This window comes from Mustela erminea, chromosome 11 (assembly GCF_009829155.1).
Source record: "Mustela erminea isolate mMusErm1 chromosome 11, mMusErm1.Pri, whole genome shotgun sequence".
In the NCBI taxonomy this organism is placed as follows: Eukaryota; Metazoa; Chordata; class Mammalia; order Carnivora; family Mustelidae; genus Mustela; species Mustela erminea.
In genome coordinates this window covers 90,905,934-90,927,807 of record NC_045624.1, presented here as the reverse complement: position 1 = coordinate 90,927,807, position 21,874 = coordinate 90,905,934, and the positions used below count along the sequence as shown (strand labels likewise).

Sequence of the window (21,874 nt, the reverse complement as noted above, 5' to 3'; positions counted from 1 at the left end):
TCGGAAACAACAGTAGTGCTCTTGCCTGGAGGTGAGCCCATTCCTTACCACCTCCCAATACCCAGCTCCACGGGCATGAAGATTTTTCTATAACAGGATGGCCCATGAGGACTAGCAGTACAATTACACAGTGTAAGGAGCTGGGTTAATTTGGGATGGAGAAGCACACAAAGGTGAGCTGACAAGCTGTGTGGTGTGCAAGCAGGAAGGCCAGGGGCTCTGTTGGTCTGCGGTTGGGGTCATGACTGCAGCAAGCATGTGCTCAGCTGAAGCTGTGTGCATGCTTAGGGAGACTCAAAAGAGCCCAAACCAGCCACACACTTCCTGCTTGACCCTGAGGCTTTGGATATATTGCAGAGGAGATGTGAAAAGACTCGGCAAATAGTACAAGTAGAGGAAAACTTGAAATTCCCTAAAATCTGAATATGCTACTCAATATAAACACATAACTATCTATCAGAGGATGGAGGTCTTTATTTAAATTTCCAGTATGACTACTGTATACTGCTATATTTGTTTCAGACGTACAACAATATAGTGATTCACCAATCCCAAACATTACTCAGTGTTTATCCCAATAAATGTACTCTTAATCCCGTTCACCTATTTCACTTATCTGCCTACCTACCTCCCACTCTGGTAAAAAGTTTGTTTTCTATATTTAAAAGTCTGGTTTTTTTGTCTTTTTTTTCTTTCTTATGTTCTACAAATGAGTGAAACCATATGGTATTTGTCTTTCTCTAACTGATTTATTTCACATAACAGAGGCTGGAATTCTTATCAAGGTGCCTGAGCACAACCTCCACCCAGTCACTGGCTATGACTAAACCACGTAGACACAAAGGTGGTCCCTGGGGAGCCAGGCTTAAAAATAACGGAGTAGAGCCACTGAGAGACACAAACTGCAGGGGACATAATTTCACAGATTTAGCCTAAGCAATTTTTTAAGCAAAAGAAGAACAATAAAAGCAACCTTTTGGGGAAAGAAGTCAGACTCTAGAGTTGCTACAATGTTTTTTCCACAAAATTATTTTTCAATTAAAAAAAATAAAATAAAAAGAAAGGCAAAGAATCAACAATTGGGTGGCAGAAACCCTGATAATTCAATAGAAACTGTCTCTGGGTGTGTCCAGGTTTTTTATTTAGCAGACAAGGACTTCAAAGCGGCTATTATAAATATGTTCAAGAAAATATGGAAAGCCATGTTTAAAGAAGTAAAGTATGACAATAATAAATGAACACACAGATATTCTAAAGGATGCAATAAATTATAAAAAAGAAAAGATTCTTTAGAAGTAAAATGTAGAATAGAAAAATATAATAATTTAAGTATTCTCTAGAGGAGGTTAAGAAAATATTCAAATTGGCAGAAGAAATAATCTGTGAACCTGAAGATAGCACTGTATGTTATCCAAGCTGAGTAACAGAGGAAAAGACTGAAGAAAAAATGAACAGAGCTCAGAGGCCAATGAGATAGCATTAATGGAATGGGACTCCCAGATAGAGCAGAAGAAAAAAAGAAAAGGAAAAATGTTTGAAGAAACAATGGCCCAAACTTCCTTATGGCTAACACGTCCAATATTGTTGAGAAATATTAATCTATAAGTCTAATAAAGGAAAGGAATACCAATTAATATATATACAAATATATTCACCTAATAGGCAACCTTCTGAAAGCCAAGAGTACATGAAAATAAACACATAATACATCAAATCTCATAAAAGGTTGCTAAATGTCTAAAAGAAAATTAATAGCTTTAAATACCTACATTAGAAAAGAAGAAAAATGTAAATTCCAACATGGAAAAGAAGAGCAAGCTAAACCCTCCCAAACACAATAAGGGAAATAAAAACTGGAACGGAAATAACTGAGGTAGAATGCAGAAAAACAAGAGAGAAATACCAATGTAAACCAGATGGTTTTTTGAAAATATCGGTAAGTTTGATTAACCTTAAGCTAGTTACAAAGAGGGAAGGAGAGAAGACACAAATTACCAAAACTAGGAAACAAGAACATCACTACCAATTCTGCAGAAATTAAAATATTAGGAATATTAACTAAATTATTAATTAAACATTAAATATTAGGAATTATTAATTAGGAATAATTAAATAATTAGGAATTAAAATATTAGGGATAATTTATGTCCACTAAGTAATTTAGAAAAAATTATGGATTCCTATAAATTCACAAATTATCAAAGACTCCAGAAGAAATAAAAAATCTGAATACATCTATATATAAAAGGTAAAGAAACTGAATGAGTAATTAGAAGTCTTCTCACAAAGGTAACTCTTGCTCCAGAGGTTTCACTGATGAATCTATCAAACATTTAAAGGAGAAATAATATTAATCACTCATAAGAAGAATTCATTCAGAAAATAGTATGTTTGGAAAGACTTTCTAATGTATTCTATGAGGTCTGCATATTAAAGGTAAGGACAAAACAAGAGAATTACAGACCAAAAGGTAAAATATCGTGAGCATATGTTTTATATCTACACATAGGTACAAACATTCTCAGGAAAATATTAGCAAATCAAATCCAGAAAACTACTACTGTATTATACAACATGACCAAGTCGGATTTATCCTTTATATATAAACAGTTGATGTGATATACAGATAGTACTTAATGTGCGTCATCATGTCAACTGAATATAGGATAAAAACCATACTATCGTTCAACAGATGCATATAAAGCAGGTGAAACACTTAATGTTTATTCAGGAGGAAAACTCTCACACTAAGAATAAAAGCAACCTTTTTTAACCTGATCAAGGGCATCTGTGAAACCCACAGCTGACATCATACTTAAGGCTGAAAGACTGACCATGTCCCCCCCAGACCAGGAACAAGACAGGGTGTGTGCTCTTGATATTTCTATTTAACACAGTACTACAATTCTAGACAGTGTGGCTAGAAAAAAAATAAAATATATTTAACAGAAGAAAATTAAAAGTAAAAAAGTCTTTAACCACAGATGACATGATCTTGTATGTAGAAAATGCCATGGAATCTATATGTACACAAAACCAAAATTAGAACTCATGAACAAGCTTAGCATTGTCACAAGGTACACATTCCATATACAAAATATCAGTTAGATTTTTATATACTAGCATGGAAAACTGAAAATAAAATTAAGGAAACAATTCCATTTACTATAGAACTAAAAAGGATAAAACACTTAGGAATTACCTTAACAAAAGAAAAGCAAAACTTATATGCTGAAAATTACAAAACAATGCAGAGAAAAATTAAAGGATATCTAAATAAATCCAGAGAGGATCCATGCTAATGGATTAGAAGATTCAATATTGTGACACCAATTCTTCCCAAATTCATCTATAAATCCAATGTAGTAGGCTTTACTCACAAAAATTAACAAGCTCAACCCAAAATTGACATGCAAACCCAAAAGACCTAGAATAGACAAAATAATGCTGAAAAAGAACAAAGTTGGAGAACTGACATGGTCACCCTACAGAAGCAATTGGGGGGGGGGGCACACCCAAAATTTGATTTGGATGATGAGACTGATGATGCCGCACACACAGAGGGTGTGGAAAGCTTTGTCACTGACACATGAGGTCCTGGGGACAGCAGGGTGGGCCTTTCAAGCACAGGCTTGCAGCACCTGATTTCAAAGCTACAGAAAGATTAAGTTACAGAGTAAGGCCAGTGTGGTACTGGTGCAAAGAGAGCATACAGGTCAGTGAAAGAGAACTGAGAGTCCAGAAATAAACCCTTACACTTATGGTTAAATGTTTTTTGACAGATGTGCTGCATTAATTTGGTGCAGGAAGGGAAAGTCTGTTGAACAAAGTGTACTACCACAGCCAGATATTCGAAAGGCAGAAGAATAAACTTAATTCCCTACCTTTTCCATAGATGAAAATTAATTCACAGTGGACCTTAAACTTAGTGCAAGAGCTAACACTATAAAATATTCTCTAAGAAAACATAGGAAGGATACAAGACTAAGGCAAGGAGTTCTTAGATATGGCTACAAACACATTATCCATAAAAGAATATATTCTGATAAACTGGATATCATCAAAATCAAAACACGTGCTTCAAAAGGTTCCATGAAGAAGATGAAAAGTCTACAGCCGGCAAAAGAAATATTTGCACATCATTTAAAGGACTTTTATCCGAAAAAAGACTTTTATCTATTTTATCTAGAATTTCTAAGGAACTTCTACAATTCAATAAGACATACAACATAACTTAAAAAAAATAAATAAAGGTGGTGAAATAGACATTTCTCCAAAGAAGACATATGACTAATTAATAAGCTCATAAAAAGGTTCTCAAGGTCATCCATCAGTCCTTAGGGGCAAATGAAAACCACAAGGAAAGAGCACTTCTGACCTGCTAGAATAACCATAATCAAAAAGCCCCTGCCAGGTATGGAAGAGTACATGGAAAAACAAATCCTTACACACTGCTAAAGGGAACGTGACATGGTACAGCACTTTGGAGAACACTTTAGCAATCACTTGAAAAGTTCAACAGAAACTCACCCTAAGATTCAAATCAAAACGACATTGAGATACCACCTTACACCAGTTAGAATGGCCAAAATTAACAAGACAGTAAACAACAAGTGTTGGAGAGGATTTGGAGAAAGGGGAACCCTCTCACACTGTTGGTGGGAATGCAAGTTGGTGCAGCCACTTTGGAAAACAGGGTGGAGATTCCTTAAAAAATTAAAAATAGAGCTTCCCTATAACCCTGCAATTGCACTCCTGGGTATTTACCCCAAAGATACAGATGTCGTGAAAAGAAGGGCCATCTGTACCCCAGTGTTCCTAGCAGCAATGGCCACGGTCGCCAAACTGTGGAAAGAACCAAGATGCCCTTCAACGGACGAATGGATAAGGAAAATGTGGTCCATATACACTACGGAGTATTATGCCTCCATCAGAAATGTGAACACCCAACTTTTGTAGCAACATGGACGGGACTGGAGGAGATTATGCTGAGAGAAATAAGTCAAGCAGAGAGAGTCAATTATCATATGGTTTCACTTATTTGTGGAGCATAAGGAATATCAGGGAGAACATGGGAAGATGGAGAGGAGAAGGGAGTTGGGGGAAATTGGAGGGGGAGACGAACCATGAGAGACTATGGACTCTGAGGAACTAACTGAGAGTTCTGGAGAGGAGGAGGTTAGGAAGTTGGGTGAGCCTGGTGGTGGGTATTGTGGGGAGGGCATGTATTGCATGGAGCATGGGGTATGGTGCATAAACAATGAATTCTGGAACACTGAAAAGAAATTTAAAAAATAAATAAAAATTAAAAAAAAAAAAAGGAAAAGAAACTCGCCCTAATACCCAGTGAGTCCTCTCCTAGGAATCTAAGAAAAATAAAAGCAAATGTCCCCAGAAAGACATGCACATAAAAGTTTGTAGCAGGATTAGTCATGATAGCAAACATAGCCAACAATTCCAATGTTTAACTACTGATAAAGAAAAGACTATAAGTCCCTAAAATGTAACAGTATCAAGTCACATAAAGGAATGAACTACTTATACATGCCACACCATGAATCTTACGTTGTAGGAACCTTATTCCAATAATAGTTTCAATTTTAATAACTTCCTAACTTGATGGCCAGACAATGAAAATATAATACAGTAAAGTCAGTCATTTTGAATACTCCTTCTCTGCCTGCTACTCAACTGCATTTTGTCTTGAACAAAGCACAACACCGTGACAATGTTTGTTCTAGCTCAGCTCCTTGATCCAACGAAATGGTAATGCTACCAACCACCACTAGGTGGGGGTAAAAGTCAGAGGCAGGAAGACAACCATAGATTGAGAACCAGAAAGCTTGACGAAGAATGTCTAAGTGGTATTCCTCCTGTTACTATTCTGGTCCTCTGAACTTCTAACTAAGTAAATACATTACTACTAAGAACGTTTATTACTCTTAGAAAAAGAAAATCTATATGAAAGCATGAACAACAATGTAAACTTCCTTTTTTTAAAAGGAGTCCTATGACAAAAAAAAAAAAAAAACTCAAGAAAATAATTCTCTTAAGAGGTAAGCAGAAGTTTAACACTTATTTCAGTTACTGTTGGCTGAAAAAGAGATCTTCTGCTAGCTTGCATCTTTATCTTATCTAACTCTGTGCTTTCATGGTTTAATCTGCAAGAGTCCATAATACCAAGTTACTTAGAGTTCCCCTGACTCACTGTCCCATGGCCATGGCCATGCCTCTGATCTTTAAGTCTTTCTGCCTGGAATCTGCTTTACTATTGTGTGTGTGTGTTTCATTACTTACTTAGGGCACTTAGGGTCAATGCTGGGAATAACATAACACAGTCTCTAACTCAGTTTACTATCCCAGTAGTGGAAACAGGTCAGGTCAGTGCAGAGGGCAGTGCAGCCAGCACACAGGACAACGTTGGGGAGAGTTCCTAAGGAAATGCAGAGAACACCTCCCAACAGCCAGGGGGTGGGGGTGGGGTGGGAGAAGCCTTCTCTCCTGGCAGTGGAGAGTAGGACTACAGAGCAACAGTGTGAAGGAGAGAGAAAGCAAGCTGCCGAATGGCCTGAAGGTTTGTTTAGGCGCACAAGGTCTTCAACAAAGTTCAGAAGAGAACACAAGAGGCTACGGGGAGGTTGGACTACTGTAAGTGAGGTCAAATGGTGCTTCTGCCAGGCCAAGGACCCATCACTTCCCTTATCCTTTTTGCCACTGAAGGATTTTGAACAGAAGAAGATGGGATCAATGTTACATTTCCATAAATACTGAGAGCCCCCACATGGATTAGCTGTGAGCGTGGACTCCAGCACTGAGACGGGGTTCAAATCTGAGCTCCCCTTCTCACTCTTTATATGGCCTTCCACAATTACTCCCTTTCTTATGCCTCAATCTGCTCATCTCTGAAATAGGCTCCTAGAGTGGATTGAGGAACTCATGGAACAATGCAGTGTTCTATGTCCCATGGCGCTCTGGTGGGGCGGGGAGAGGCTGACTGAGGCAGGGAGACAGGAGCTGGTGGAGGAACCACAGCAGGAAGAGCTGGATGGAAGGTGCGGGAGACAGGACGTGGTACAAAGCAGGAGACACAGGAGGCAGGAACACAGAGGATGGAAATGGCAGGTGACCAGTGGGATGGGGGCCTGAGAAAGGGCAGCTCCCCAGGGAGGCTCTGGTCTCTGTCTCGGGCAACCTGGAGGACAGCGCTCCCGCCTCACACAGGGGGTGTTGGAGGACGGTCAGGTGAGGGGATGACAGGGAGTAGGAGAGCATCAAGACCCTTCCCCTGCTCTGTCTTCTGAGATGCAGATCACACATCACAGGGTCTGTGGCCCTCAGTTACATTTATTTTACACTCTGGGTCTCACCACAGGTCCCACAGCAAGGCCATGTCTCAACGCCTGCTGTGTTCAAGTCTGCTCAGGTTCTAAGAGTAGGTGGGGGAAAGGAAAAGGAGGGAGGGTCGAGCTATTGAGTGATGGGTGAAAACACAAACGATAATCACATTATTTTACCTGCTTCAGATTCAGGAGGAGAATAAAACTGACCATCTGAAAGACCACCAGGTATAAGTGCTGCCCTCTCTGAAGCATCCTGAACTATCAGGAGTCCTAGAGGAGAAGAGATTGAGTTGCTGGGGATGACGGCACAATTCTGGGAGCTTCTTGGCAAGGTTAACCAAAATAAAATGCTGCTATCATTACATTAAAAAGAAGTCTTGGCAAAAAGCTAAGCTCTGTTCAAATCATGACTACCAGAATCTTCCTTCTGGCCTGCTCCCTAACCACTCTCAGGAGACTAACCTGGGGAAACACTTACTGTTTTCCTCTTCTGCCTCTTGAGGTAAGACTTTGAAATCCAGGAACCACGTCTCAATCCAGGCAAGGAGAAATGAAATGATGGGCAGCACGTAGCCGAAAGCCCCTTGGGAGAAAAGCTGGAAGGACAGACGTGACGAGGAGAGGGACATGCAGTTACCGGGAGCTCACACTGGAAAACGAGGCTTCGCCATTAGAGACGATAATTGTAAGAAAACGTGGGAGGCTGTACCTTTGAGAGGATCACTTTTGCGAGTAAAAAGGCACTGGTCACTGCTGTTGTCAACTGAAAGACACATAATCCAGCACCATTTGAATTAGACATTTGACGTTGGGAAGGCAGCTGCTCCCAAGACACCTGTCTGAGCAAGAAGCTTCTAATGCCTGGAGAAGCTCTGCCAGGCTGGGCTCCTGCCCACATCACTCTCTCCAGCTCCTGAACACACACTGGGCCTACGTGGGCTTCTCCGTGGTGCCCCATCCCTCCCTGGCTGCTGGTGCTGTCCCTCCTCCCAGGGTCTAGCTGGCTAGTGTGTTGGCAAACTAAGTTTTGTCCCCCACAAGGTGCAACAGGCAAAGGCAGTCTCCCCACAGAAGGGACCCCTGAAATGTAGAGGCGGCACTCCCCCTACTGGTTGGGGACCCAGAGATCATCCCACAGGACCTGGGCCTTGTCCCTCCATCCACCAGCTAGGAATCCTGGTAACAGGAGAGCTGTCTGGAGTGATGCCGACAGTAGCCCGACTCACAGCATGGGGTTGGGGGGACATCGAATGTGAAGCTCTGTACGTATTAAGACAGCTGCAGAGTCAGTATTTGTTAGCAATTCACAGCGTGTGTACACACACACACACGCGCACACACACCCCCCAGTCAAAGTAAGCTCTCTGGAAGAGGAAGCATTTTACATTCCGACACTCATCAACTTTATAGGCTGACATTTAGTACCTTTTCAGGTACTAGGTGAGTCCTCCTTCCAGCTGCCTGATCCCTCACTGCGAATGTTTTTAAAACGAAAAATCAAAAATAATCAAATGGATGTGCTAATCATGATTCATCGCTTCATAACTTGGTTTAGATATTGAAGATACTTGGGATGCCTGGGTGGCTCAGTCAGTTAAGTGTCTGCCTTCGGCTCAGTTATATCCCAGGGTCCTGGGATCAAATGCCGCATCGGGCTCCCTGCTAAGTGGGGAGTCTGCTTCTCCCTCTCCCTCTGCCTGCTGCTCCTCCGGCTGTGTGTTCTCTCTCTCTTCCTCTCTGATAAATAAAATCTTCAAAAAAATTTAAAAAATTTAAATAGATATTGAACATACTTCCTAAAAAGTTCAGACTTTCACTGAAAGTCACTCTCTCCTCTGAAACAAATACTGAGACTGACAGTCTGACAAACACTAGTGTACATTAAGGAGATCTGGAGTAGAACGTCTTAAATGGGATGGCTGTAGAAAACTGGGAACGGACAATCACAGCAGTTGGTTATCAGCAAAAATGTATTCAGGAAAGGGAATCAAGTCTGGCTAACACTGTCAGCCTACAGCTGAGACACATTAGCATGGGGCTCAGCTGATGGTCCGATGTCAGTCCCATGATACTGTGGGTGCTCGGGAGAGATGCCCCAGGCCAGTGCAGCTCCTGGTGGACTGTGTCTTAGAAGGGAGTCTGTCCCTCTTAGAAGGGAGTCTGTCCCCAGCTGGGCAAGCCATGCGGGCCCCCACACACACCCCAAGGCCTCACTCCAGGAGCAGGTCTACAGGCACTCCTAAACAGGTCTCTCCAGCTGGGGGAGTTCAGCATTCCTCCCCATACACCTGCCTTATCAGAGTGCTCCAAAGGGTGTGTTCAGACATCTGTGAAAATGGCAAAAATAATTGAGGCAGAATGGCTTATAATTCTTCTTTTAACCAGTTAATATTTACTGACAGTGAAGAGCAGGTGCCAAGCTCCGTGTCAGATCCAAGAAACAGAGATGAGCAAAAACATCACTGCCTTCGGGGCTTCTGGGTGGCTCAGTCAGTTAAGTGTCCACCCTTGGTTTCAGCTCAGGTCCTGATCTCAGGGTGGAGAGATCAAGATGAGTGTCCAGCTCAGCACTCAACTGGGAATCTGCTTCAGGTTCTCTCTCTCCCTCTCCCCCCTCCCTACATCCCCTCTCTCTCTGTGTCTCTAAAGTAAATAAATCTTTAAAAATGTCACTGCCCGGGCACCTGGGTGGCTCAGTGGATTGAGCCTCTGCTTTCGGCTCAGGTCATGGTCTCAGGGTCCTGAGATCGAGCCCTACATCAGGCTCTCTGCTCGGCAGGGAGCCTGCTCCAAGCAGACCGCCCGCTTCTCCTCCTCCGCCTGCCTCTCTGCCTACTAGTGATCTGTCTCTCTCTCTCTGTCAAAAAAATAAATAAAGTATTTAAAAAAAATTAAAATGTCACTGCCTTCAAGAAGTCTGAAGGCAACAACAAAAAGGAACATGGAACTTTTCCCTTTAATATTGAAGGGAGGGGATAAAATAGCAAGAAAGCCAATTATCGAAATAAGCAGAGAGCAGGTCATGAAAAATTACCAAGCAGTTTCAACCAAAGGGGAAATTTTCTAAGTATCTTTGTGCACCAGGGCTGATTTCACCACTCATTTGCAAAATGAGGCAGAGGGTGCGCTGGTGCTTGGCCAAGAATCACTGCTGGGGCTCTACGTTCCTCATCTGGCTCAGAGTCCACCGAGGCGAAGCTAGTTACTCATCACCACTGGAATCACCACCACCCCAGCGCGTTGAACCTCCTGAAGGGTGGAGGCAGGGGACTCAGGAAAAGCTAGCAGAGTTCAACCCAGAGGAAAAGCGCATTTTCTCCCAGCCTGTCCCTGCTGTGAGCAGGCCTGGGCCACCAGCATTGGACGGGATGAACCAGCCACACAGACATACTCACCGCTATGGCCCACCAGTGGCGCAGTCTGCATACAGCATATGCAAGTATTAACACTTTAAATCGAAAAACTGCCAAGAGCTACATTAAAAAAAAAAAAAAAAGACAAGGTAAGTTTTTAAAAAGAGATACAAATATCAAATAACTGAGTTTTATGAAGAACTCACCAGAGCGTCTTTACTATTCTAATTTAACTTTAGATGGGCACTGGGCTATAGACCCGTATTTGGATCTCTGCTTGAGAATCTATGCAGTACTGCCCAAATGAGAATTCAAATTCACGTCCCATTAGCAACACAAGAATATATAATTACATGTTTTATTTTTCCTTTCTGTTTGAGTGCACATATAATTCTGATATCCTTTTAAGACTGGAGAAAATGTTCTGAAAGTTGACTTTTCCACTCCTGGTATAAACACCTTTGGAAGATACCAGGTTCTTAGTAAAGTCTACTGCAGAACTCTAGGTTTTGGGGGTATTGGGACAGTTCTATCTAAGTAGCTACCACCCGGTTATTCAGGGTGGCTCTGGGACTTTTGTGAAATCCTTTATGTGTATTATTATCCCATGTAATCCCTTCCTTAACAATCCCATGCATCAGCTACTGTCTTAATCCCATTATACACATAAGGTGGTAGAAATAGTATACAAGGTCACACAACTCCTTAGAGAGGAAGAAGAGGACTTGAACCCTAGCCGCCAGACTCTACTGAGCTACTACATTACAGCTGTCTTCGTAATTCTCATCATGTAAGAAATACACATAGAGGGGCGCCTGGGTGGCTCAGTGGGTTAAAGCCTCTGCCTTCAGCTCAGGTCATGATCCCAGGGTCCTGGGATCGAGCCCCGCGTTGGGTTCTCTGCTCCCCAGGGAGCCTGTTTCCTCCCCTCTCTCTCTCTCTGCCTGCCTCTCTGCCTACTTGTGATTTCTCTCTGTCAAATAAATAAAATTTTAAAAAAATACACATAGAATAAGATTTTACCCATTTTCCCTTTGGAAGGCATGCCTACTGTGAGCAGGGAGAAGTCAGGTGACTCTTGAGCAGTGCCTGAGGGCAGGGGTCTGCCAAAAGTTCCTCACTAATCAATTCTGCCGAAAGGCTGGAGGCTGACAGTCTTTTCAAGGCCACTGACCAGAGAACTACACTACAATTCTTTTATGTAAATGAAGGTCACAAGTTACGTTTTGTTTTTAATTTGCTGTTTTCATTAAAAATGTGTTTTCCAGGGTGCCTGGGTGGCTCAGTGGGTTAAGCCGCTGCCTTCGGCTCAGGTCTTGATCTCAGGGTCCTGGGATCGAGTCCGGCATCGGGCTCTCTGCTCAGCAGGGAGCCTGCTTCCCTCTATCTCTCTCTCTCTGCCTGCCTCCCCGTCTACTTGTGATCTCTCTTTGTCAAATAAATAAATAAAATCTGTAAAAAAAAAAATGTGTTTTACAACAGTCTGCAAACTGTTTAGCCTCTCTATTCATTCCAGCTCTATCCCTGCATTCTGGGTTTGGCAAAAAGGGTCTTCATCAGCCCTCTATCTCAAAGTCTCCCAGACCCCAAGGTTTCCTGGAGGCTGTGTCCATTTCCCAGGCCAGGCATGCCAGTCCTTCCAGTCTAAACTAATGGGCCCTGCCTATTTGGCCATTACCACTGACTTCTCCAGCATAAAGGACAGACAACCCTCAGAGATCTGGCTGGTAGATTAGCCTGGTTTCTTGGCTGAGGCTATTTTAAGATAAATTCAGCAAGAGAAAGAAGAGAAAAAAAGAGAGATCCATCTTGCTATTATATGTCAATAGTTTTAGGAGAAAGAAATGGGATCTAATGTGCTCTGCCCCCAACTTCAATGACCTGGGTGGGTCGAGACACGGCACCAAAGAATCTCCATTTCCTCATCTGGAAAAATGGGGGGATTAAATTATATTAGCGGTTCTCTAAATATTCTGCAGCAACCAAACACCTGTTCAACACAATCTTACTGGAAACAGACCATACAGATTAAAACAAAACTACCTGGGTTACACAAGGCTGATGAAAGGGAACCCTAACCTCTACTTATTAGGGGTCCTACCTCCTTCTCCATACACACTTCTGCAGGTCCCTTCAAAAATAAAACAACAAAAAAGCCTTTCTAGTGTAGTTTGAAAACCACCAAAAATATAATTACTCAATTATTAAAATTCTCAACCAAAAATAATGATGATGGTAGTAATTGAGGATGGTTCTCTGAGCTCATTGCTCATTGGGCAAATGTTTTCCATGCATTATTTCATTTACTTTTAAGAACTAGGATGATCATATTTTACATACAAAAAAACATACATACATACAAAAAAACTGAAGTTTAGGCCCAATATATTAAAAGACATACAAACAGTGATAGCGTTGTGAATCAAACGAGGTTTTTCTGACTTTAAGTGTCCTGCTCTTCCTAACCATTATGCATAACGATTCTAAAAGTAATAAAACAAGTAGGTAAAATGAATTTGGAAGAATTCACCGTGAATATTGCCCACACTGCATCTAACACAACGTTAGGATCTGATTTACTTACACCATCAACTATAAAGAAAATACCAGGAAGGTGTACCAAGCCCAGTGAGAGTCACAGTATGTCCTAGAAAGACTGTAAGCATTCCTTTGAATGAATGAAGGCCTCATCGACAGAGAATTGAATCTTTGCAATTCTACAACTGGCTGGTGTTGCCCAGGATTACCAACAGCTCATTTTCCTCAAGAACTCCAATTACAGAAAAATGTAACAGAGTATCATTATTATCACTCACAAATCTATCTCAAGGCAGAAAAGGAATGGCATTTTCTTCATGTTATTATATAAAATGGGGAATTTTCCTGTTAGAGATTAGGGTATGTCGCTGGCTTCTATGAAAAGAATGAAGGCTCTCCGTCAAGAAAAGCAGAATGGCTCCTTATGCTGCCTTTTCTTATCTCTCATTAACCATGTCCTTCTTTCCTGTGTCCAGACAATTCCTTATAAAGAGAGCGCAAGTACACTGACTGGGCCAGAAACTGAGGGGAAAGGAAGGCCAGTGTTCCAGTGAGGGAAAGAGAATGGCATAGAACGTGCAATCTGTTCAGAGGAAATTTGCCTGGGGGTTACAGATTAATCCTATCTGAAATGAAAAGTAAAACAGGAAATACTTACGAATATATCAAAATAAGAGGAGTAGTAGTCATACTGCACCACCTCCTTCTCTAATGTATTCTCAATGCCTCCATTCACCTGGGAAGCAGAATGAGAAGTAAAAATGAGATTCATATGGGAAAACAATACAAGAAAACATACAAGTAAGGTATTGGAAACACTCTTCTCCCTACCTTCTCAGAACCCTGGAATGTTGAAATAGGAGAAAACTGAAACACTCCTAACTCAGACAGAAAAATGCCAGAAGAGCATTTCCCACTTCAATTCTTCATTCATTCATTCGACAAATGTATGTGCATCATGAGAAACAATGCCTTGTTTTTCATTCCTATTTTGGCAAACTAAAAATGTTAAAAAAAATGATCCTTTTTCTCTTCTAAGATAAATTCTTCAATCAAACCAATGTATAATTTTAAGGAAGACAATTCACATTCATCCAGTTCTGCCCTCTCTGACCACACTCCACTGTTTCAGCTCCTAGAAGGCCAACAGCTCCTCTGATCTTAGCAAAGGTCAATGACATAAGATAGAAGTATAGGTGTTCTCCCTGGTTTTTCTTTTTTATTTGTTCCTGGCATTTGAAAATTCTGCACTCTCATCAACTTTCATATAGATATTTAATTTGATAGATAATGAAATGAGGGACAGACTAGACCTATAATCATATGTGTAGAAGTTACAGTTAAATGATTAAAATCAGACCTAAGATGACAAACTTTCTGTCCTCTCCCAATTCTCCTATCAAGATGACTTTTAAGTGAGCAAGTTCAGAACTCTACATATTACACACTTACAGAAAACATTTTTTTTTTTTAATCAAGTAATGGAATGTGTGTCTGACAGCTAAGGCAGCACCCAAGCAGACACTAGAATTGTTAGGGTCCGTGGATTAGGAAACATGACGTAAATTCTCATTTCCAGTCTGGAGTACAGACATTGTTTGTCCTGGCAAACTGATGGACATGATCTGAAAAAGGACAAAGTGAAGGGCGGTGGACCCAAGACCTGGATAAAGGCGGAGAAAATTAATAGGGAACATCTTTTGCAAGGTTTGCTAACTGGTCAAACTAGAGATAAAGTTCTAACAAAGAAAAAGAATCCTCTTGGCTTGGAAAACTTTAAAAGTATTTGCATTTGTTATTCAAATGAAAGTATGCCATAAACACCATCGGGTACTTTAAAACTCCCTTAAGGAGGTTTAGATTTCTGCGTAATTTCTGCAGATTGCCCACTGACCTGGTTGAACACAGATCTTTACAAGAAAATAGAATGGAAAACTTGGGAGCAAAGAGAAAACCAATGTAGTCTTCTCACTGTGTCTCTCCAGACTAAGAAAACTTAGCACTAAAATATTAAAAGAATGATTATTCCAGAGCACCTGGGTGGCTCAGTTGGTTGGGCAGCTGCCTTCAGCTCAGGTCATGATCCCGGAGTCCTAGGATTGGGTCCCACATCAGGCTCCTAGATCCATGGGGAGTCTGCTTCTCCTGCTGACCTCCCCTCTCATGCTCTCTCTCTGTCTCTCTCTCAAATAAATAAATAAAATCTTTTAAAAAAATGATTATTCTAAATGATTTATAGCAAAGAGGGGTTCTCTAAGGCACAGAGACTACCCTCCTAGCTGAGAGAACCACAATGAACCTGCTGATACAGTCTTTAATAAACAGCCAGTAGAAAAAGGGTTTCTATGACATCTGTACTTTAAAAAATGCTGACTGGGGGCAGGGGTCACCTGGGGGCTCAGTCAGTTAAGCAACCAACTCTTGGTTTCGGCTCCCCACATCAGGCTCCACCCCCAGCATGGAGTCTGCTTGGGATTCTCCCTCTCACTCTGCCCCTCCCCCCACTCGTGCTCTCCCACTCTTTCCCTCTCTAAAATAAATAAATCTTTAATAAATAATAAGACTATGATTTTGTTACCTTTAAATAGAGAAATCTAAAATCTACATCTCTAGCTCTAGCTTGTACTCTAAATTCCTTATTTCAAAATCTTTGTCTCAAAATGTCCCCCATAGACTCATCTTTAGTTTCATATGGAACCTCTTCTCACAGTTCTGACAGAGCTCACCGATTCTTCTACCTTCCATCATTAGAAATCTTAAGAGTTGTTTCTGGACATGAGGGATAATAAAATCAGCATATCTGTAAGTCTATCAGCATACTTTTTTTTTAGGAGTATGTCTCTCAAATCAGTTTTTTCCTTTCTATTCCTACTACCTTACATGGGATTTCTTTCATAGCTTCAGAGCCAATCTGTCCCTAACGTAATCCAACTGGTAAACCACTGCCACAAGATCTTTATCGATTCACCAAGTATTTGCTGAACACTTATTGTCAAGTATGATCCTAAATACAATAAATTCTTAATCTTTAGTAAACAAAACCATATCTCTGTCTTTCTGGAACTTACATTCTAGCAAGGAGAGATGACAAACAAGAAAATAAGCGCTCTACAGAGAACAAAGCAGGACAGTGGGACAGACTGAGTAACGGTCGACTGCTCTGGGACTGGTGGTAAATGAAAGCCTTCCCTGTGGTGATATTTAAACTGACAGACACCAGCATGATAAGGAGTCAGACTCTGCATCAAGATAAAGGAAATGAACCATTTCGTGAAGAAGGAACAACTCATATGAAGGTCCAAGACTGAAGGCATCTTGTTCCATTGTGAGACCAGGAGGCAAGTCTGGGATGATCTTAGTAGGCTGGGAACAGAGAGTGGGGAAGGAAGTCTGGACAGGCTTCTTGGAGCTATACAAGCCAAGTTAGGCAATTTTTATTCAAAGTGCCCTGCTAGGGCAGTGAAGGGTTATAAATAGAAAGTAGAACTACCTGATTTGTTTTTACTTTTAGAAGTCCCTCTAGAGGGCGCCAGGGTGGCTCATTCATTAAGTGTCTGCCTTTGGCTCAGGTCATGATCCCAGGGTCCTAGGATCAAGACCAACACAGGGATCCCTGCTCAGTGGGAAGCCTCCTTCTCCCTCTCCCACTCCCCCTGCTTGTGTTCCCTCTCTTGCTGTGTGTCTCTCTCTGTTAAATAAATAAATAAAATCCTTAAAATGAAGAAATAAAGAAACATTCTTCTGGCTTCTATGAGAACGGGTACTCGGAGAGCAAGCGTGGAAGCAGGCCAACCAGTTGGGCCTCTGGTAGAGTAGCTTGGAGGAGCGATAACACCGGCTGGGTTGAGGGGGCAACTGTAGAAATGGAGAGGAGAGGTCACATTCTGGATACATTTAGCAGGCATATCTGACAGGGCTTACTTTTCAACTGGATATGGAGTGTGAGAAATACAAAACAAACACCCAAATTAATCAAGGACATGTCTTCATTTTTGGCCTCGGCATCTTGTTTCCTTGAAGCAAGGAGGAAAATCGGCTAATGTGGAAGTCACATATGAAGACAAAATATTTTGGTTACGGTTCCATTACTCTTCTGAAGACCTAAACACCGTTTGTGCTATTTCTTTTCTCTTTTCAAGACCAACACCGCAAGGCAGTATATGCGTTCTATCTCCTCAGCTAAACTTCAACTCTCATATGATTTTTCTGTGGAACCTGCCATACCTGAATCTGAAGCCTATGCCCTGGGACTCAGTAAATGTATAGATAGATATGAAAAAAGAACAATGGATTTGAGTAATTAGAGATTTATAGAGAGACCACAAACATAAAGGGATGGTATGTAGTGAAAAACCCAGGTCAGGAATGACAACTAAAAAAAACAGAACTAGAAATGGAATGCTTAAAAAAATTTTAAAATAAAAAAATAAAAGCTTGCTAAAAAAAGACAAGATGTGCTATCCTAAAGATCACATATTCTTTTTTTTTTTAAGATTTTATTTATCTGACAGAGAAAGAAATCATAAGTAGCAGAGAGGCAGGCGGGGGAGGGGAGAGGCTCCCCCTTGAGCAGAGAGCCCAACATGGGGCTTGATCCCAGGACCCTGAGATTATGACCTGAGCTGAAGGCAGAGTCTTAACCCACTGAGCCACCCAGGCACTCCAAGCTCATATATTCTTGTATGATCTTTTTATTTTACAACTGGGGCAATTTGAAAAGATATATGTGTACCTGTGTTTACTGCAGCATTGTACAATAGCCAAGATATGGATATGTCCATCAGCAGATGAATGGATATGTTATATACACACATACATGCGCCCATGCACAAATACAGTATTAGCCATAAAAAAGAATGTGATCCTGCCATCTGCAACAATGTGGATGGACCCAGAGGTTATTTTATGCTAAGTGAAATTAAGTCACTCAGAGAAAGACAAATACTAAGTGATCTCACTCACATGTGAAATTTAAGAAATAAGACAAATGAACAAACAAAAAAGAGACAAACAGGGGTGCCTGGATGGCTTAGTCATTAAGCCTCTGCTTGAGGCTCAGGTCATGATCCCAGAGTCCTGGGATCAAGCCCCATATTGGGCTCCCTCCTCCGCAGGAGGCCTGCTTTCTGTCTCCCACTCCCCCTGCTTGTGTTCCTTCTTTCTCTATGTCTCTCTCTTTCAAATAAATAAATAAAATCTTCAAAAAGTAAAAAGAGACAACCAAAAAGCAGACTCTTAAACACAGAGAACAAACTGATGGTTGCCAGAGGAGCAGTTGGGTAGGGTGATGAGTGAAACAGATAGAGGGGATTAAGAGATATAAACTTCCAGTTATAAAGTATGTAAATCACAGAGATAAAAAGTACAGCACAGGAAATACAGTCAGCAAGACAGCAATAAGGTTCCTTGGAGACAGATGATGACCACACTGATTACAGGCCCTGAGTAACGCAGAGGAACGCTGACTCATGTTATATACCTGAAACTGTGATAACACTGGTCATTATATTTCAATAAAAAATTAAACAGAAATTAATTTTATTTCTTAATTGCTAGGTCTGGTGATTTTTCATGTATAACATGTTGCACACAGATGAACACTGATCCCCTCTGATGCATAAGAACAGCGTGCAGTCCACTTCACTTCCATTTCAATTTTGTTGAAGCAGTAAGAAAGGGGGGAAGTGAGAGTGTGATCCATGAACCCCACCACAGTTCTACCCCCATGATTTCCATCACTTAAAAGCAGGGAGTGATATTAGTGGTAAATCAATAAATACTTTGATTTTGTGCTGTTATTAAAATAACTTTTACGTGAGCTCCCTGAAAACTGCTACTGTGCTTTCCTGTTAAATGATGGATTAGATTCGAAACTAGTTTTCAATTTTGGAAAACATCTTACTCCTTTGAAAAATACATTAATTTAAATATTGTCTTTAATGTGTACATGTGGAACAAATAATAAAAAGAGATACTCTAAATTAATGTGTCCTATCACTGGCTTGTTTGATTTTAAACAATTCTTCCTTGTGAGAGAAGCATTCTGGAAGAGTTACCTATTTGTTGGTAAGGAATGTAAACAGAGCCAAGGTTTTAGGGGCAAACAGACATACTGGGTTAAATAAAATATATTATTAAAATGTATTTTATCTGTTTATTTTTACATTTATTAATATAGCAACTAGAGAACTTAATCATCTACGAGGCTTACATTATATTGCCATTGGACAGTACTTCCTGGTCTAGATAATTTCATTTGGCAATATAACCGCAAAGACTTGATGAGAAGGGGACAAACCTCCAAATGGTTCTAGAACATTTTTTCAATAACATATTAATTATCTCTTTGGGAAAAAGTAAAGAATACATGTATGGAAAATCTTAAACATGGGGATTAGAAAAGTAAATGTAACATCTAAAACATATTCCAGAGGCAAGAAAAGGGCCAGGAAATAAATACTTTTGCCTTTGTGGCCCAATATTCAACTCAACCACTTAGCACAAAAGACAGCCATAAACAACAGGCAAACAGTAAGGGCAGGGCTGTGTTCCAATGAAACTGTATAAAAACAGGCCAGCTGAATTTGGGCCCCAGGCTATAGTTTGTTAACTCCTGATATAGAGCAAAATACTGTGAATTCAAATTCCAAAGTGAGTTTTAAATGAATAGGCTCTGCTTTAAAACATGACAGTACAGAACAAGAAAAGTCAAAATCATCTGGAAAAGAGCAATATTACTCCCTCTGGAAAAAAGACAGTTTTCACTAAAGAAAGAAATGATGAGAAAAATAAAATTGTTTGTGTCTGGAAACAATTCTTATGTAGAGCCATGGGGAAAACCACTTACATTTAACTCTATTATCCAGAGTAATGTTACAAATAAGAGGTCAAAGGTGACAAACAAACAGAAAGTCCTCCTGACATCAGATATCCCTTTCTTTTCCCTTCCTTCATAAGACTCGATCCTGGCCATGAGGTGTGTGGGGTTGATGGAATGAACATCGCGCAAAGAAGCGTGAGAGCTCTGACTCCCTGTGAGAGCGTTCTCCATGTCTTCTTGCAGGGGGTTCATCCTGGAGGAGGGTTAAAGAAGCCTTTCTCCAACTTCACCATCCCTAGAGAGAAGAGAGTTTTGTGTTAAATCAGAGCTCACCTAAGACCACCATGCCACCCCCCTACTAGACAACTGTTTCTCTGAGAAACAGTGTCTTAACTGAAGACATTTTTCTGATGAAGACATGAAGAGAAAGTGAAATGAGAAGCAATTCTTGATGTTATCAATATTATAAAAGAGCTTTATTTCATTCATTTCTGAATGAGATAAAGAAGAACACAATTTACAGAATTAAAGACAGAAGACAGAATGCTAACCACATCAAGAAAGGTCTCAGTGATAACCTGAAGGCCAGTTCCTTTGCTGGGCCCTAGAGAAAACCTCTCCAACTCTTGTCATTACTCCTGAACCAGGAATCCATTTCCTGAAAGCTCCCCAGAGAGTTCATAACCAGAATGTGTAAACAAGACAGGAAAAACGTGTTTCCTAAAGAGGAACTGCTTTCCACCAAAGAAAGTATCTAATACACTGACTTTAGCATTTCCTCATCACCTCATAATGAATAAGCATGTTTCCAGGTCTCTTCTTGGAAAAGTAGTATACACACTTCTAAAGTTCAGCATTCTCCAAATACCTCTGTGCTAATTACACAAGCTACAGCTCTATCTAGAGATCCAGGAACCCCCTTCTCCAAGACCAAGATGTGCTTCTACAATACAACTAAAAGATTAGTCACCTAAGTGGTCTGATCTCTTCATGAATGATGCGAAGTCATGAAACAGTATGGTAGATGGCATTACTGTTTGCCAAACATTCCTGCTTCCCTCCTATAGCACCTCTCCCCATCGGAGTTTCTATACCACAGGCTTTATTGACCTCATGTGCCTTTCTTTGGCCAATGGAATGCAAGCAGAAGTTCATGTGCCACTCTCTTTTTTTTTTTAGATCTAATTTATTTATTTGTTTGTTTGTCAGAGAGGGAGAGAAATAGGGAGAACACAGGCAGGCAGAGCGGCAGGTAGAGGCAGAGAGAAACAGGCTCCCCGCTGAGCAAGGAGCCCAATGCGGGACTCGATCCCAGGACCCTGGGATCATGACCTGAGCTGAAGGCAGCTCCTTAAGCAACTGAGCCACCCAGGCGTCCCTCATGTGCCACTCTTGTCCAGATTCAGGAACCATGCACTAGTTCTCTTTGCTTTTGCCAGTGACTGGCAATGGCCAGATAAGAAGAGGATTTTCAAATCTATGTCATTAGAGGTTGGCTTAGTGATTATCTTCGAGCAAGAGGGAGGGAATAGCAACTAGAGCTCACAAGTTTGGTCAAATTCCATTTCTTGGCCTGAGTAGTGCTAGCATGGCTCTGCCCACTTAATGATAATCTACTGATGTAGGTAGTAGCTTCAGCAGTGTATTTATTTGTGAATATTCAAAATGCTGTACACCTATGTACATACACATATATTGTCTACATGTCTCTACATGATATCTCTACATGTTAAGTAGACTTTATCACTTTATCATTATACGTCTATAACAGTTCCAACTAGAAAACAATCTAAATATCTAACAAGGGATTAGATAAGTCATAG

At 40.9% G+C, this 21,874-nt stretch overlaps 1 protein-coding gene across 2 annotated transcripts in view; it reads right to left on the bottom strand.

The window, feature by feature from the left end:
* The window catches only part of STARD3NL (STARD3 N-terminal like), a 53,396-nt gene that overhangs the window by 3,343 nt on the left and 28,179 nt on the right, over window positions 1-21,874 (bottom strand). For both annotated transcript variants that reach the window (XM_032304628.1, XM_032304627.1), the window contains 6 exons: window positions 20,079-20,346; window positions 13,890-13,967; window positions 10,736-10,813; window positions 8,050-8,103; window positions 7,819-7,936; window positions 7,515-7,610 (listed from right to left, as the gene is read on the bottom strand). In XM_032304628.1, the coding sequence (XP_032160519.1) occupies window positions 7,515-7,610; window positions 7,819-7,936; window positions 8,050-8,103; window positions 10,736-10,813; window positions 13,890-13,967; window positions 20,079-20,303 (649 nt within the window). In that variant the 5' untranslated portion in view covers window positions 20,304-20,346. The remainder of the gene's footprint in view (window positions 1-7,514; window positions 7,611-7,818; window positions 7,937-8,049; window positions 8,104-10,735; window positions 10,814-13,889; window positions 13,968-20,078; window positions 20,347-21,874) is intronic.